Source organism: Heliangelus exortis, chromosome 13 (genome assembly GCF_036169615.1).
Source record: "Heliangelus exortis chromosome 13, bHelExo1.hap1, whole genome shotgun sequence".
Classification (NCBI taxonomy): Eukaryota; Metazoa; Chordata; class Aves; order Apodiformes; family Trochilidae; genus Heliangelus; species Heliangelus exortis.
This window is the reverse complement of record NC_092434.1, coordinates 17,667,282-17,685,667: the sequence shown is the minus strand read 5'-3', so window position 1 is coordinate 17,685,667 and position 18,386 is coordinate 17,667,282. Positions and strand designations below refer to the sequence as shown.

General features: G+C 44.6%; 1 protein-coding gene across 12 annotated transcripts in view; it reads right to left on the bottom strand.

The window, feature by feature from the left end:
- Positions 1–18,386, bottom strand: part of CNOT1 (CCR4-NOT transcription complex subunit 1) — a 68,466-nt gene continuing 50,080 nt past the window's right edge. For 4 of the 12 annotated variants that reach the window (XM_071757135.1, XM_071757133.1, XM_071757132.1 and 1 more), the window contains 18 exons: positions 17,171–17,311; positions 16,979–17,083; positions 15,667–15,786; positions 14,944–15,135; positions 11,924–12,066; positions 11,225–11,333; positions 10,956–11,125; positions 9,151–9,382; positions 7,032–7,280; positions 6,006–6,169; positions 5,637–5,754; positions 5,058–5,159; positions 4,625–4,798; positions 3,139–3,288; positions 1,897–2,077; positions 1,403–1,535; positions 1,169–1,303; positions 1–1,012 (listed from right to left, as the gene is read on the bottom strand). In XM_071757135.1, the coding sequence (XP_071613236.1) occupies positions 934–1,012; positions 1,169–1,303; positions 1,403–1,535; positions 1,897–2,077; positions 3,139–3,288; positions 4,625–4,798; positions 5,058–5,159; positions 5,637–5,754; positions 6,006–6,169; positions 7,032–7,280; positions 9,151–9,382; positions 10,956–11,125; positions 11,225–11,333; positions 11,924–12,066; positions 14,944–15,135; positions 15,667–15,786; positions 16,979–17,083; positions 17,171–17,311 (2,697 nt within the window). In that variant the 3' untranslated portion in view covers positions 1–933. Of the gene's footprint in view, positions 1,013–1,168; positions 1,304–1,402; positions 1,536–1,896; positions 2,078–3,138; positions 3,289–4,624; positions 4,799–5,057; positions 5,160–5,636; positions 5,755–6,005; positions 6,170–7,031; positions 7,281–9,129; positions 9,383–10,955; positions 11,126–11,224; positions 11,334–11,923; positions 12,067–14,943; positions 15,139–15,666; positions 15,787–16,978; positions 17,084–17,170; positions 17,312–18,386 lie in introns of those variants that run through there. The other 8 variants (XM_071757130.1, XM_071757125.1, XM_071757128.1 and 5 more) reach the window with 4 other exon arrangements.

The window sequence follows — 18,386 nt, the reverse complement described above, 5'->3', positions numbered from 1 at the left end:
TTTTATGTTATTTTTTTCTTTTTTGGTTTTTTTTTTTTTTTTTTTTTTTTTTACAAACTTATACTGTGTGGTCATAGGGTGGGAGGTGGGAAAAGGTCTAGATTTAAGCCACCCCTACCCCCTTTCCAAAATTTACAAGTGTCAAAAAAAAAAAAAAAAAAAAGAAAAAAGGAAAAAAAAAAAAAAAGCTATAGGCCTGGTCTCTGGTTTCTTTACTAAAAACAGCTGACCCTCTCCCAAAGGGCCTGAGGTGTGTCTTCTCCAACAGAAAGGAGGCATTCTGACTGCTGCTCCACTTGCTGTCTGTCAGCATTTGATGAGGGTGGGGAGGAAAAGCAACTCTGAGCTCCAACCCCTCCCTCACCCCTCCCCTACTCCATAGTATTCCCATATTCCAAACACATCCACTTTTTTCTTTTTTTTTTTTCTTTTTTTTTTTTTTTTTTTGTAAAACAACTTAGTGATTTAAAGGTCCCCCATCCACATAAAGAAAAATAAGTTACATAATATTATAACTGGCTTTTCAATATTCTTTGGGAGTCTGGGAATGTCAGGACAAGGAGGTCTGCCCCAGACAAGTGCTTGGCATCAGCAGCTGCCCCTTTATTACAAGCTGGACAGGCAACAGTTACCCACCTGCCTTTTACACAGTTTGCACAAACCCAAAAGTCCAGACAAAACGTTTCTGCTCCTTGTATTTACACCAGTTCGTTCAAAATGATATTCACAGCATCTTCTGAATTTTGGCCAAAAGTCAAAAATTTGTTTCAAACTTTGGAACGTGCCCACAGAGGATTTTCACCCAGGGTCTGCTGCTGCATGTACCCAGTGAAGGGGGCTGGGAAGGTCAGGAGGAGCCTTACAGAGTCTTCTGTCAGTCAGTGGGACGGGGACCTCCAGGCTGGCACGTTTACAACAGGAGGTGCAGCTCATCTAACTGGCACCAGTCCCTTCCATCACCTGCTGGGCCTGCTTCTGCCCCATGCAGCACTGTGCAACTGACTGGAACAACCTGGACACAGAAGCAAGGCAGCATTAGGAGTGTTTTTGTGGCACCAAATGGTGCTTCTGATTATGAAGCACCAAAAACTCAAAGTACATCTCAGTCCCTGTTTCAGGAAGACTGTCTTTTTTTTTTTTTTTTTTTTTGTGGTTATGTTATACTCACTTCTCAATTTCTGGAGCACAGTGAACAAACTCATGGTTCCAGAACTTAAATGCTGGGTTTTTGATCAGCTCAATGAAAGTAATAAGGAGACCCCAGGGATGAGGCCTATTTACAATCAGTCGTTCCAAAAGAACCCTGAAATCCAAAAGTAAGAAGAGTGAGAACTCAGAAGATCCAAAACACACAGAGAAATGAAAAGCTGGATGCTGGCAAGTTAAATGCCTTCCCTCTCACCTGGTGATCTGCTCCTGGATTGCCTCAGTGTTGGCCTCAGCAAACAGGTAGAGCATGGTGCAGCTGAAGTAGTGGGTGTGACTGTTGGGGTATCTCAGCTGATTGGCAATGGCATTCAAGAAAAGGTACCGACCTGCAAGAGAGTGTTCAGCAAGCACAGAAGTTCTTCTTACACACAGGAAAAAAAAGGAGTAAAGCAGCAAGCAGTGCTGCTTAAGGTTAAGGTTTCTGAGCCTGTACAAGACAGTCCTAAGACATGAAAAAGCCTCGTCAAGCCAAGCTAACAGAGCAGTCAATTTATTTCCTTTTCACTCCACGTATTTTTTATTCCCCTGAACATTTTAATACTGCTCCTGTATTCAGTTTGATACCCTAGTAGCATGACACACTCTGAATTCACTCCAGGGAGAGATTATTTTGTATTATTTCTCACAGCTCAAGACAACCTGCTGTGAAATTCTACATCGCGGGGACTACAACCACTTCCAGCTCACCTTCAGTGTCCAGGTCTACTGCCAAATTCTGGAAGATGTCCATGTGGGCTGAGTGGGTGATGGTGCTCATGGAGGGGGTGCTGCCTTTGTTGTGGATGTGTGCAATAGCCTGGGTCCCTACGTAGAGCACCAGGGCATTAATCAGCTGGATGTTGTAGCGGTTGCCAGGCTCGTTTGAGACCTAATAGCAAAGATAAAAAAAAAAAAAAAAAAAGCATTTAACATGCTGTACTCATCAAGCAGTGGAAGGTACAAGGTGTACAACAACAGCATCCAAGGAGCTTTGAGGTTACACAGACAACAACACACTTAGATCCATCAGTTCAATTTGGCACTGAGCTGCTTTTTGTAATCTCCCCGCTACATGAATATAGTTAAAAGCAGCAAAGGACTGACTGTTTTTATGCCCCCTTCCAAAAAGAGAGGAAAAAAAATAAAACAATCAGGGAAGGGCAGTCTGAATTCCCCAGCAGTGTCAGAGGTGGCTGAAACACAGAATCTGTGCAAGTGTCCATTTTCTAATAATGTCCAACTTCAGTCCTGAAGTCTGTTTTAAGCCAAGCCATGTGACATACTGAATGTTGCTGGCTAAATCCTGAGCTGAGTTTTAGCTACTTTGCCTTTTTTACCCCTCAAGTTTTAACGTGCAGATCCAGATTTCTGTAACAATGAATCTATTTGGAGTAAAAAATTAATCAGATTCTAAAAAAAACACCATCAAGCTCAGTAAGCTCCCTGTGAACCTCTGACAATGCCCATGCAAACAGCACTGGAGTCATGTGATGGAAAAGCCACAAGGCTTTTCCAGGCTTTTCCTCATCCCAGTAGCCAAGGGGGAAAAAAAGGGAGCTTGATGGAAACAGCTCTGATGGAAACAGCTCTGACTACATCCTTCACTCAAGATTTGCAGGCTTGGGCATTAGAAACATGCAAGCAGAAGACTTCAAGTTTTAGATAACCATGTGGCAGCTCACATAGACAAAACTGTTTATAAATGACATCATTTTAGGGGTCCTTTAGTCAACATTTTTAAATTTCACCTGGCTGAAACTTAACACACACTTAAACATCCTGCTAAGGAGTAGTTGAAGCATTATTTGGGGAAATGTGCATTTTCTTAGGCTTTCCTGCCTGGAATGCATGCTTACATTCCTAGAAGGAGGGGGGGGGTGACTCAGCCAGGGAGATAATTTGTCCTGCACTGATTAAATTCAGCATCCAAGGAAAGCAAACACCACTCACTTGTAGGTTGCTGCGTAAGTCTGACAAAAAAGTGACTGGAGACCGAGTTTTGAGATAGGAATCCAAGTCTTTCTTGAACTGAGGTGGCATCACTCCAGTGAAATTGGTGAGGATTCGTGGAGCAATGTTGATCTCACTTAACATGTCCACCTGTTGAGAGAAACCCCACTCAGCCAAAACCACAAGCAAATCTCTAAAGGAACCAACTGCCAAAGTCAACATTAAGTTTAATTACATCAACTACTGCTGTTGATCATTTTATCTCCCCCAGCAATGCAAATGAATCTCTAAACTTGTGCAGATTTCAGAGGAAACTTGGTCTCTAATGTACAAGCTTGTTAGAGGAGTGCCTCAGAGAACTGAGAGCAGAGGATAAAAGAATCAAAGGGCAAAGGCCACAAGGGAATTCAGTCACCACAGCCTTTGAAGTCTCCCTGTCTGCACTCAAAGTTTGGTAATTTAGAAAAGTACAAACATCCACCCGAGTCAAGAGCAACCTTTAGTCTCAAAAAGTGCTGAGTTTTTGCAGCTTTGCTGCCATCAGCCTGCACAGCTCAGGCAAGGGAGAATAACAGGACAATGGCTCAGAGGTGTGAGAAAGTTTGCTTCTAAATCATTCCATGATTAAGAAACTGGCATATGCCCAGGGATTTAATCAGGTAGCATCACCACTTCTCAAAGTCTCTCCCCATTTTGCAAGATGCTTGCTTCAGAAGGGTGGTTAACCATGATTTTCAAAACAAGGCATCCCTGTTTCTCATCAAGAATTATTTACAATTTCCTAGTGCTCAAATACCAGCTCTTCAACAATTAGGTAACTGTACTGCAGGAACCATGCATCCTGTGGAGCACAAATGAGACAATTCAGCATGAGCTGAACAAAAAACTGAGAGAACTACTGTTGGCTGAACTTTCAAACAGCAAAGACACAAGGACTGCCTTAGTAGTCTGGTTTTTTGGCAACACATGAGACAGTAAAAGGCTAAAGAAACTGTTGCTCTGTGGCTGTGTGTCAGCCAGATCTAGGGACATCATCAATTCAGTCTGCTCTGGAAACAGAAAAACTCTGGTTTTCCATGCAAAAGTGAGGTTCTTGATGCAGTTCTTGTGTAACACAAGTCTCAACAGCCTGTCCTGTGGGGTGGAGCCTGCACAAACCTTGCAAGCAAGTTAAAGGTGCCCATGAAGCTTTATGCATCCAACCACAACAGATGTCATGCAGGACAAGGACTGCATCCTGCTCTGCATGAAAACTGTCTGATGTGAAGCATTATGAACCTAATTCATATCTACTTGCTTCAAAAAAATGCTCTTTTCTTAGCTGCTGAATATGGCACTTTAAGTTTTGAATTACCTGTTAATGGTCACATTAATTGAAATATTAGTTAAACTGTTCCCCAATTCCAGTCATCACCAAAACAACTGGATAAAGAGTCTTTGGAACATTAAAGCTTCCCATTAGCAAACTCATAAAATTAAGTTGTACCTTTAAATTGGGGGTGAAAGGGTCTGGAAGCCTCATGTTCCGTGGGAAGGCACTCAGGATCAGATTCCTTAGCTGGATACAGTTAGGTGGGATCACATCACAGAACCCATAGTGGTAGTCACAAAGAAATTCTGGGAAATCATGCAACAAGACCAGCAACACACGCAGAGTGCCCTGTGAAATAAAAATATAAAAGAGGTGTGAAAATGTTGAACCTGCCCAAAAGCTTGCACAGCCACCCTTTGATGTTATGTGGTTAACATTAACTGCAAAAAAATCATCTGGGAAGTTGGCTGGTTTCTGTCCCACACCAGATTTGCATTTAAATCTAAGATACACATTACAGAAGAGCAGTAAATCCTATTTTTATACCAGAACACCTTTACTCTCAGACAACTTTGGCTGGAAGCAGCTTTTTTTTTTTTTTTTTTACCTTGTAAAGAATTTGCATAGGTTTGGTGAGTTCCACATTTCTAAGGAAAGGAGCCAAGTACTTGAAAAGATCAATCAGTAACTGGGCATACATAGGCCAACCCTGTCAAGAAAAAAAGAACACATGGAAAATGTGCAACAACGAGCAGTTATCTTAATTTCAAAGCTATGATTAGATTAGTCTTCAGAAAAACCTGGACTGAAGTTATGTCCTACTGCTAACTCTGGCAGCCAGTGCACTCCAGCTCGTTTCAAGGCCTTTAGCTGCACATTGTATGTTTTTTGGGTGTTTCCAGAACACTCAACATGCCAGGTGGAGCTGACTGTACTTGGTCTAGGCTTACAGCTCTTCCAGACCTTGACAAAGGCATGTTTATTAAATTCAGTTCACTCTGTGTTCCATAGCTTATTGCCACAAAGACTCTCCTCCATGCAGTTAGGTTACTGTGAATATGGAAGACAACAAAAACAGAACAGCCATGCTACAAGTGCACTTGGAGAGATGTGAAACAGCACCACACCAGATAAGCATCCATGTATGTGAGCTTTTTAATTCAGAAGAGATAAACTGCAGCCACACCTTCTGCTGTGGTGTATGTGCCAGCATTCTTGCAATAAATATCCGATGGGAGATGAGTTCCAGCCAGGCATAAACAAAACCTGGAGCTTTTGTAGGCCTCAGGATGTGAAATGTGTTACTGAAAGAAAAGTTAGAGCAGGTTAGAAGTGCACAGCAATAAGATTGCTTTTCATAACATTGAGGGAAAACATACACAGCCCTAAAAGCAAGGCACTGTAGCATCTTGGGCTTTACCAGTCCTCTTCCTTAAAACAAGCGAGTGGACAGGCTACAGGAGAACCACTTACTCCAGATGTGATTAAGGCACCACAAAGGAACAGGCAGACAGCCTTTAAGTGAAAAAAATCTTGAAAGAATGAGCATACATACCAGAAAGCTGTCAGTGTCTGGAAGTTGATGGTCTCCAGCACATGCTCAGGAGCATTTAATTCCAGGAGCAGCATGATGAAAATGCGGTGGTAGGGAAGCTGCTGGAACTCACTCTGCCGAACATCGTGGTCTTGCAGAAGAACTCCCACCACAATACCAAGGACCTAGAGATCAAGACATTTCAGTGGTGACAGCAAAAATTACTTTGGAGGACAGACAATACTTGAAGCATAGGTAAAAGGTATCAGGAGATTCTGATAAGTACCAAAAATTCTAGTTATTGGAAGCATTACGTAAGGTAATAGAATCACAGAACCACAGAAATGGCAGAGTTGGAAGGGATCATCCAGTTCCAATCCCCCTCCAATCCAATGGGCAGGGAAACCTCCCACTAAATCAGGTTGCTCAGAGCCCTGTCCAGCCTGGCCTTGAAAATTTCCTGGGATGGGGCTTTGACCACCTCTCTGGGCAACCTGTGCCAGTGTCTCACCACCCTCCTGGTGAAAAACTTTTTCCTAATATCTAATCGGAATCTCCTCTTCCTAATTCTGCCACTTCCCAGGCTCCTAAAAAGTCCCTTACCAGGCTTCTTGTAGGCCCCTTTAAGATGCTGCTGATAATGTTTATCAGCAATATATTTTGCTCTCTTTGCCTGGTGGATCACATTCATAATGTCTGATCGGGCAGTGCTGGAAGGTCTTGGCTACTAAGACCGTTAAGCCATAAGCCAAGGAGTGCCAAGAGTAGAGGCAAGGCCCTCACCATACCAAGACAGACATCCAGGTAGTCTCTCCATCCTTACAGCAAACAACACCACCTGACTTTTTCATTTTGGGGCACAGAAGTGAGTTCCAGGTTTGTCTGCTATGAAATATTGGTGAACAAAAAATACACTCGGCATTCTGATGCTCCACTGACCAAACTACTGAGGTCCTCATCTGGTATTTTAAATTTAATCTGATATTTAAATTTCTCATTTCTCAGCTAGGGTAGACTTCAAATGCATCAAGTAAAAAGGTTCCAAACCTTATTGAGGAGATTGATCTTGGTGACTGTGTTGGTTGCCTCCCCAGAGTGCTTCACCAGGAGCGCGATGAGGCGCACGAAGGCGTCCAGGTTGTGGTAGCACTTGGCTCTGATCATGGTGGGGTTGGCAGCAGGGTTGTGCTGCTGCTCAGCCTGGGCACGGTAGCTGATCTCCACACACATCTCCGTGCAGAGCCGGAAAAAACGGGTGATCAGGTCGTCTGTTTTCAGGATTCCTTGCTGGTGCATCTGCCCAGGAAAGCAAAACACCTCAGAACCGCAACCCCGGGAAGGACGTTTGTCAATTTATGTCAAACAACACACACTTCACAAAGCCCTCACCTTGACTGGCATGATTTTTATTTACCACACTCTTAAAGAGAGATGGGTAGCCAGCCATCTCTGCTGCTGTTCCCCAGGTTTAATATTTTTAAGGAAACTTGAGGGTGGCAACAGAATTTGAGCAAAGATTTAATTCCCCAAAGACTCTTTTTGATGCCAATTATTTTTAACCATCAGCAGAGCTGAGGAGCCTCTTCCAGTTCTGCACCACTGTAGAAGTAAATTATGTTTGGAGAGTGAAGTTTCCCTTCCAGTCAGAGAAAGACTGGGTGGGTATTCTTGTTTTGCATTGGAGGGTTATTTTTAATAACATATTTAAAAATAGGAATCTCCTTTTATTTGTTAACCACAGTTTTGAAACTATCAAAATGAAACAAACTGCAGGAAGCCTCTGGATTGTGAATAAGGCACCTTCTAAAAACTCTTATTGCACATGAAGCTACACAAGAGCTAACTCTTGGAAAACTTGTAGTATTTCTGAAGAAAGTCTTCTTTTAAAAGGAGTTCAAGTATCTGCCTTCAAAGTTCTATACCCCTTCTTGTCCTAAGGACCAGTGGAAAGGAAGCAATGCTTAAACTTAAGCAGATAAAATTATGGTCATTAAACCTTTTTTAATGCAGTTATTACAAAATGCTCCTTTAAAACCCAGAGCTAAAGCCTGTAAGGAAAAATTATAAACACTGCACTTCCATACATTTCAACTGCTATTTCAAATCTCAAATATGCACAAAACATTAGCAAACAAGCATGATCAGTAAGTGAAGCAAGATAAAATTGTATTCAATATTACATTATACTACAGGTATAGTATAAAAAGAGTGAGGTCACAAAGAGGTAAAACTTTTTAAAAAGTGGGTTTAACACAAGAGCCATGAAGAACATTCCAAAAGAGATGCTATGGAGTAGAAATCAGACCAGCAGAGAGCTGGCTGAGAAAGTGCATCAGTCAGAGGACACTAAAGTCATAAGAAAAACCACTGCATAAGTCAAGACCTCTATGCACACTTCATGGCTTGACTCCTTTTTGTGAGCAGCTGCCAAATCTGTAGCATTTCTGTGGTATTAACACAAAAATTTAAAGATAGCAGTGCAAACAGAGCAAGTCAAGGGCTTCCCTTGCAGCTTACAGTCAAGGAGCTGCCAAAACACACTTTTAAGATGACTGCATCTAGGGAGTTTGTCACTGAGGACATCTCCCTTCTCACACCCAGCAAGCAGATGTGTGCTGCTCATCACACCTGGGAAGGTGGCATGGGAGGAAAATGCTGGAGCCTCTTTTTAATTTAGGCACCTCTTCAGCTAATGAAGTTTTAATTTTTTTTTTCTCACTCTAATGATTCCAGGTAGAAAAAGGATTCCCTTATTCATGTGGTCTGAAACAATCCACCTGCCCCTCTAGCTGTTAGAAATTTCTTTCTGTGGGCTGTGGAGCTTTTATTGTTACCCACAAGGAACAATGCTTGTCAGACCTCATTACATGGAGTCTGTCAGAACTACTCCCAAAAGCTATCTTGGCTGAAGTTCTTTTCCCACCAAATTTATCCCCAAACTCATGGTGTGAACTGACAGCTTCTTGCTGCAGTGCCTGAAGAAAATGATTTGGTGAAGGGCAAGGATTTTTACAGAACTGCATCAGCAAAACGTTGATAGTCAACTGCCATACACCTGAAAGCTTCAAAAAGATACCTAATATGAGTTATAACACTGCTTTAAAATGGAGGGCATCACACCCTACTTATGTTGAATAAAAAGCACCTTTCTTTCCAAAAGCTCTACCTGTCCAACAAACGCAGAGAATGCTTTGGTACTGTCACGGCCTGCTGCAGCTGAATGGTAGAGGTTCACCCACTCCCTCAGGAGGTATTCTGCCTTCTCCCTCAGACCTGGGGGATCATCATACTCAGAGGCTTGGGAAATTCCTGAATGCATCATGAAATTGGGACCTCCATGAGCACGGTCAATCATGGCTTCGTAGTTGGATCGCACCACTTCCATCAGCTGGGGTAACCTAGGGCAAAGGAGCAGAGCAGAAACTGGGTTAAACTCCTCCTCCTCCCCACAAGGTGTGGGAGCTGGAAGCTCAGTCAAACACAGTTGAAAGAAAGTAAATTATTTCTTCTGCTAAATCATATTTGTGTCTTCCAGTTCTCGCTGGGAATAGCAGAAATAAGTAATGAAAAGAGATGCATTCCTGATGAAAAAAGGAACACTCAGTTCATAAAAGCTTTGAAGTTACACTCCAAGCCCCACAAGACCCAGAAATAGCTTTGCTTTTGCAGACTTCTGAAGCCCTAAACCATGTCCAGACAGTGAGATGCCAATTTTAACTGCCTGATGGGGGCACTAAATTTGGCTGCAGCACAACCAGTCTGTCCACAACCTGCAGAGGAAGGGACCTCTGTTTTAGGTCAGCAGCAGCAGCTGTGTTAGCAGTGGCATTCACTGCCACCACCCCCAGCCAGGGGCAGGATGCTCTCACAGCAATCCAGAGCTCTCCAAGCTCCAAACCACCCCTTCCTCAAAGCCAGCAGCAACTGCTTCCACCTCTGTAATGGGAAGCCTCCAGATCTCACAGGAATTTCCAGATGCTGCTGCCCAGTGAGACTGGTGTGTGACTGCTTCGTAGACACAACTGTCTGAAGTGACAGAAAGGATTGTTTGATTCAATTTATTGCTTGTGATTAGCAAATTAACATATTAACACCCAGATAATTCAGATTCAAACAGGTAAGAATGTTGCCTGTGTTTGCAAACAAGCAGGAATTTAAACAGGTTTCTTACAGTACTGTGGTGTTTTGGAGCACAGTGCAGAGAAAGATTTCCCTGCTCAAGCATTCAGCTTGATGCCTTGCTGCAGCTGCTTCTCTTTTGACATAAAATCAGCTACTTTGGACATAAAATCAGCTACTTCTGACATAAAATCAGCTACTTCTGACATAAAATCAGCTACTTCTGACATAAAATCAGCTACTTCTGACATAAAATCAGCTACTTCTGACATAAAATCAGCTACTTCTGACATAAAATCAGCTACTTCTGACATAAAATCAGCTACTTCTGACATAAAATCAGCTACTTCTGACATAAAATCAGCTACTTCTGACATAAAATCAGCTACTTCTGACATAAAATCAGCTACTTCTGACATAAAATCAGCTACTTCTGACATAAAATCAGCTACTTCTGACATAAAATCAGCTACTTCTGACATAAAATCAGCTACTTCTGACATAAAATCAGCTACTTCTGACATAAAATCAGCTACTTCTGACATAAAATCAGCTACTTCTGACATAAAATCAGCTACTTCTGACATAAAATCAGCTACTTCTGACATAAAATCAGCTACTTCTGACATAAAATCAGCTACTTCTGACATAAAATCAGCTACTTCTGACATAAAATCAGCTACTTCTGACATAAAATCAGCTACTTTAGGGTGACAGTTTCAACTAACACAGGACTGCATCCCTAGAGAAAGTTTAAAGCTTTATGATTGAACAATATCAGCCTCTGTAACATTCAGATCACAAATGAGCAGGGGAGAAGCAACATATTAATGCACAGTACATCCATCTCACCCTTCTGGGGCATTTCCTCTGGAATGAGCATTAATCCTCATGAGTGTCTCAATGGTGTGAAACAGATCTGCCTCTGTTACATGGGCAACACTCCTCTCATCCACCAACAGGATCTTCACCAACTGCATGGCAAATGCCACAGCCATGTAGTTCAAGCCATTCTCCATTGACTGTCAACATGAAAAAAGGCAAGGAAAGGTGAGCCACAAATCCCAGAGTAAACTGTAAAACACTCTCCTCCAAAAGGCAAAAGAGGAGGTTCCCTTTACCTGAGCCAAGTGGAGGTCATACTGCTGCATGTTCACAAGGTGGTTACGGATTAGCAGCTCCACAGCTTCCACGTTGTACTTGTACTCATCCCTGCATTCTATCAGGCACCTGGAGAATTGGACCTTCTTTCAAAAAATGTACTTCAACAACACAGTTTAAACCAAGCAGCTCCCATCTAATGCTTCAGAAACCCTGCCAGTTGCTGTGATTCATTATTCAGCTCCAAAATGAGCCTGTTCCAGAGCCTTAACTTGAGGTAATGTTTGATTTCAGGACAGTCAGGAGCCTCTAGCATTTACTGCCCTGCACAACTGGTCACAACAGCCCTTCAAGAGTTTATTTAGCATAAGAAGCCCCTGGTTCTGAGGACAAAATGGCACTAGTGCTTCTGCTGCAGCACAGGACATGTCACCTATTGTGTGACAGCACGTGAAGACATTCTCATAAAAAAACATCAAAAACCCCAATAAAACCCAGAGCATTTCTAATACTACATTCCATGAAATGATTCTTATGTTCTGGGATGAATCTAGTTGAATCTGGTTGAATCTAGTTCCTTTGAACATAAAAAGCTGACTATTTTTTGTCTGTCCAAACAGCAGCAATTCGAAATGTTAACAGGAAAGTGATTCAAAATAACACAGTAGCCCCCAGAGAGGTGGAAGCTGTGTCAATGTTGCTGTTGTCTCCTGACTGACCTGGTGATTTGTTTATTACACCATGGAGATCCATAAGCACGGCCATCCTGCAGAGCCTTCAGCACAAGCAGGTGACACTCACGATAGCGAAGCAGGAGGTCAGCATCTGCCCCACTGGTGGCATCCAGCAAGCCCTCCACAGCCTGGAACAGATACAAGCAGAGAAAATAAGTCCTCTTCCCAACACTCTGCTATTAGGATCTGCAAGAGTTGTCACCAGAAGACTCTGCAGACTTGCAAAACATGGGTAGTTACTGTGCTGACTCTTGACAAAGCTGCCTGAGATCTTAGCAGTTCCTATGGCATCTATATGTTCACTACACACAACTGGCCCACCACAAACAAGCAACAGCCTCTCCAAGCCCCAAAAGGTGAATTGTATCAAAGACTGCCTTAGTTTGTACTGCAGCTTTTAGAAGTCAGTGACTCCTCACTAGCAAAGATGCATATAGCTCATCAAAAGAAAATAAACAGAACCTTTCAGAAGTCAGCTCTCAGCTTCTTCAGACAGAGCTGCAGCTCTCAGATGCACCTGGGCTAGTCTATAGCAACTGGAAGATGAATCTTTTTAGAGTGGCAGCAAATCTTTTAGAGTGGCAGCAAATCTTTTAGAGTGGCAGCAAATCTTTCTTTTAGAGTGGCAGCAAATCTTTCTTTTAGAGTGGCAGCAAATCTTTCTTTTAGAGTGGCAGCAAATCTTTCTTTTAGAGTGGCAGCAGTTTACCTGGCTCGTAAAGGATCAAATCAGGACTAGATCCTGCAAGAGGTACAAGCATGATCATTCCAGAACAAAGAGCCTCCCTCAAAGCCATTTCCAGCTTCCAATTACTTCTGTTTTGCCACAGATCCTTCAGCAGACAGCCCAGCATCCTTCCTCTAGACTCAAATGGATTTTTCTCCACACCCATCACTATGCTTTGCACCATGACACAGGCACTGATGCCAGCTCAGCTTGTAGCACTCAAGGCACTGCTCCCCACCTGATCCAACCCTGGAGTTAACTCCTGGGATGGAGTCAATTTTCAGACCAGATGGTGCTGAGCTTTGGAGCTGTGCTGAAACCCCCCCCAGTGGTTTGCCAGTTGCTGAACAGTGCTCACACAGCAGTGAATCTCTCTCTTTCCCACTCTGCCTCCCCAACCAGCAGGTAGGCTGGGGATGGGCAGGAGGCTGGGAAGCAGCAGCCACCCCAGCTGACCCAAACCCAATAAAAGGATGTTCTGTAGCACAGGACATCAGCAATATAAGGTCAGGGAAAGGAGGATGAAGGAGGGCAAAGAAACATGTACCAAAGCCCTGCTTTCCAAGGATGGACAAGCCATCTATCTGCCTGCTGAGGGGAAGTCACCAGTTCTATTTTTTGCTTTGTCTGTGCACACAGCTTCTGCTTTCCCTCCTAGACCATCAGACTGAATGATCAAGTCAATTTGCTTCCTTCTATTTTCTCTCCTGAACAAATGGCTGGATGGGTGCTTGGCCAGGGTCAGTGTGTACTCCTTCATCAGCCACTGCAAGACACAGTGACCAGGGAAGCTGCTAATCCAGCACTACACTGAGTACCACCCACCTACAATGGCAGTTCAGATATTTTTGTTGCCTCCAAACCACCCTGAAATCAGACTGGAGTGCAACACCTTTCTGCTTGCCACAGCTAACAAAATAATCCTAAGTCACAGGATTCTGTCCCTGCTTCTTCCCACAGCAGCACAGTCACCAGGTGTACAACACCCCAGGTGAACACCACAGCCCTCTTCCTGTTTTCCTGACTGAATTTCTGAAGACAGCAGCTCTTTGGTACTGCTCACCCTGGAAGTTCCACAGGATGCATGAAAGCAAGACAGCCACCAACACCACACACAGCCCCCACCAACACACACACAGAGCCCCCACCAACACCCACACACACACAGCCAACACACACAGAGCCCCCAGCACACACACACAGCCCCCACCAACACCCACACACACATAGCCCCCACCAACACCCACACACACACAGCCCCCACCAACACGCACACACACACAGCCAACACACACAGAGCCCCCAGCACACACACACAGCCCCCACCAACACACACACAGCCCCCAACACACCCACACACAGCCCCCAACACACCCACACACAGCCCCCAACACCCACACACAGCCCCCCCAACACCCACACAGCCCCCCAACACCCACACCCACACAGCCCCCAACACACACACACACACAGCCCCAACACACACACACACACAGCCCCCAACACACACACACCCAACACACACACAGCCCCCAACACACACACAGCCCCCACCAACACCCACACAGCCCCCACCAACACACACAGCCCCCCCAACACACCCACACAGCCCCCACCAACACGCACACCCACACAGCCCCCACCAACACCCACACAGCCCCCACCAACACCCACACAGCCCCCACCAACACCCACACAGCCCCCACCAACACCCACACACACACAGCCCCCCCAACACACACACAGCCCCCACCCACACACACACAGCCCCCCCAACACACACACAGCCCCCACCAACACACACACCCACACACAGCCCCCCCAACACCCACACCCACACACAGCACCCCCAACACCCACACACAGCCCCCCCAACACCCACACCCACACACAGCCCCCCCAACACCCACACCCACACACAGCCCCCCCAACACACACCCACACACAGCCCCCCCAACACTGCCCCCCCCCCAAGCCCAACACTCCCAACAAGCCCAACACTCCCAACAAGCCCAACACTCCCAACAAGCCCAACACTCCCAACAAGCCCAACACTCCCAACAAGCCCAACACTCCCAACAAGCCCAACACTCCCAACAAGCCCAACACTCCCAACAAGCCCAACACTCCCAACAAGCCCAACACTCCCAACAAGCCCAACACTCCCAACAAGCCCAACACTCCCAACAAGCCCAACACTCCCAACAAGCCCAAGACAGCCTGTCACCAGAGCAGTACTAAACTCCAGGCAGGTCAGAGAGGAGCTGTTACCACTCACCTTCTGCAGCAGCCCCAGGGCAGCAATAGCATCTCGGGAGTTCCGAGCCACAACCACAGCCTCCAGGAGGCTGCGCAGTGCTTGGGCTTGAGGATTCATGGCCAGGGTGTGTGGAATGGACTGCAGGTGCTGCTCCAGTTCTGTCATACATTTGTCATAGATCTGTGCTACATCATCTGTAGCCCAAGCTTGCTGCTTGAGAGAAAGGGAGAATATTTTTGGTGAGGATCGGATCTGTGAAGCTGAAATACTGACTGGGTTTTCTGCTTCAGAAATTACCAAATCCAGAATTTAATCCTCTACAGTGTTGTGGTTGGTTATGCTGGTATTTTAAATTAACAGATTCTAGCAAATCAAGCTATGGAAAGAACTAGCAAACAATTCTAGCAGTTCTGAAGACCAAGTATGCAAACAAAACCCTATTAACTATCTCAAAACCTATGCTTGCCATCTGTGGTCTTCCTGCAAAAGTAACCTGGGATTTGAGTAATATGCTTCAAACTAATAATAAAACTACAGGTACAGGACTGGCAAATCTCATTCTAAGGTGGGTTACAAACCCTCACGAGTGGAAATAAGTTGCCATTATTCTGACAGTAAAACAAGTACATCTTTCAACCACTGTGCCCAAGCAATAGAAATGCCTGATCCTTAGTAGACTCCTAGCAAAGGACAAGTTCAGCATTCTCCACTCTGAAGCAGATAAATTCAGGAATCTCTCACCTTCATGGGCTGAGCCAAGAACCCTGTAGGCTGAGTTAAGTCATTGGTAGGCAAGAAGCCAGGGACATTGCGTGCAAACTCTTCATAAACAGCCAGCTGTTTTGGGTCCACACCTCCAACCTTTGCAAGGAAAAGAACAGGCATTATCCTCAATTTTTTGGCACTGTGGCAGTGAGAGGAGAGGGCAGTTGGTGTTAACAGGTTACATTCCTAAACAGAGTGGCCCAGATATCAAGAAACAGGATTCAGCTGCTCTGCACTGAAGGTCCTGTCTCCCTCTCCACACCTCCTAACAGAATTTTGCTCTACAACTGCAACTCACATTCTCAGGAAGTGGAATAAATGGAACTGGTGGACAAAAAGACAGACAGGATCCAACAATGCACATCCAGAGCCCAGAGGGCCAATCACATCCTCCACTGCACCAAAAGCAGAATGGCCAGGAGATCAGGCCAGCTGATTCTGTCCCTCTGCTCTTCTGAGACCTCACCTGGAGCCCTCAACATAAGAAGGACACAGACCTGCTGGAGTGTGTCCAGAAAAGGGACACAAAAATGATCAGAGGGTGAAGCACTCCTTCTGTCAAGACAGGTTGAGAGAGATTGTTCAGCCTGGAGAGAAGACTCTGGGAAGACCTTTAAGTGGCCTTCCAGTATCTGAAAAGGGTCTACAGGAAAGCTGTGGAGGGACTGAGCATGTAGGGATGAGATGAGGTAATGGTTTAAAATACAGCAGGGTAGATTTAGGTTAGATTTCAGGAAGTTCTTCACAACGAGGGAGGTGAAACACTGGGTCCAGAGAGGTGGTAGAGGCCCCATCCCTGGAGACATTCAAGCTTGTCAAGGGCTCTGAACAACCTGAGCTACTTAAAGATATTCCTGCTGACTGCAGATTGGTTGGACTACATGACCTTCAAAGGTCACTCCCAGCCCAATGCACTCTATGATTATTGGCTCTGTGTGTGTCAGATGCACAGGAGAAATTTCTGCTGAGAGCACAAGGTATGTCTGCTAAGGGAAGGAAATATAAGGGAGACAAGACAATGAAAGAGGCTGGGCATCTTCTGGGGAAAGAAGAGCACAGAACAACAGACAGGACTTTTAACATCCTCAAAGCATTGAAGAAATTGAGCAACACTCATCTGGGAACAAGCTGTCTCTGTGCTTCTGTTTCTCACCAGGTTAACAGCAGCTGCACTGTTGGACAAGACTAACAATATACAGGATTGTTCAGCTGAAGCTGTGACATCTCCTTTTCATTATCAGGAGGGGGAGAAAAGCAGCATGAGAATACAGCTCAGTAATGTCCTCACCTTTAGCCTGATCTGTTCTGGCATCCTCTCAGCCTGGTAAGTTAACACAACAGGATCACAGTACCGACGACCTTCTTGTCTGGCATGTTTTCTGAGCTCAAATTCCTGGGAAAAAAAAAAAACCAACCCCATTTTCCACACTGTACCTGGATGTATGGACAAAACTTCCAAAGACAGCAGATCCATACATACAGTTGCCAGCCTCTTGTCCATCTCTGGGCCTGCCTTTTCCACAGCAGTCTTCTGGATGAAGCAGCATGCTAGTTCACAGTTATCTTGTGCCAGCTGGGCAGCTGCCTGCTCCATCATGTCCCTCTGTTGTGGGGAGGCTGCCTGTTGAAAACCACAATCATCAGGGAAGGCTGTAAATTGCCCCTGTGCATTGCTAGCATTAAGATCTGCCAAGCTGCCTTAGTCAGAACACCAGCAAGAAACAGGAATGCATTCTCTTTCCACAGAATATACAGTAATAAATTTAATTTTGCAAAGCTTTGAGTGAAACGTGTAGGCAAGATGAGAGTAAAGACTTTTTCTTCTGTGTTAACAGCAGGAGGTCCTCCATCTTCTCCACTAACTCATTTCCAGGGCATAGAGATAAAGCTCTGCTTTAGTCTGATGCAAATCCAACAGATGCTCACCAAGGGAAGAGTAAGTCCCACACTACAGCCTAAAGTTTCTGCATTTCTAGGCTGTAATCACAAGATTACAGTACAATCCACAAGATGAGTACAATCCACTCATGTTTTCTTGTAATTTCTGAAAACTATGCTGCTTCTTTCAAATAAAAGGAATTCTTACTTGTTCACCCATTTCATACAATAAGCCAGATGTGACTTTTCAGATGGCTTCCACAGTGCTCTCTTCTGAAACAGTGCTCTGATAATCACCCCTTAAAACCTCCTTGATTACAACTGGCCCTGGATCAATGCCACAGACATTCAGAGGTTTAAAAAAAAAAAAAAAGACATATTGCTATGTTTTCAAGCCATTCATGACAGTTTTACAACTACCATGATACATGAGCACAAAACTTAAATTACTTCTGCCTATAAACATTGTTCTGTGGAGCACCATGCCTGGAAGGGATGCACAGGCTGTGCTCACTCTGCCTCCCACACCTGAGGATCTTATTCCACCTTCCCATCCCACCTTTTTGGGTTATCTTTTGATAACCAGATAATTCTCCAATTGCCTATCTGAACTGTATTTCCATCTGATTAAACACAGCAAGACTGCACAGCAGAAAAATATTTGTGCTTTCTCACACTTAAGTTACCAGCTTGACACCCAAACTCCATCAGCACAGCTGCCAACTGGCCCAGCTCACACATTAACAAGGCAATACTACAACTTATGTTTAAGATGGATGATTAACCTTGATTTGTATGCCTGTCATCTCAAAACTGAA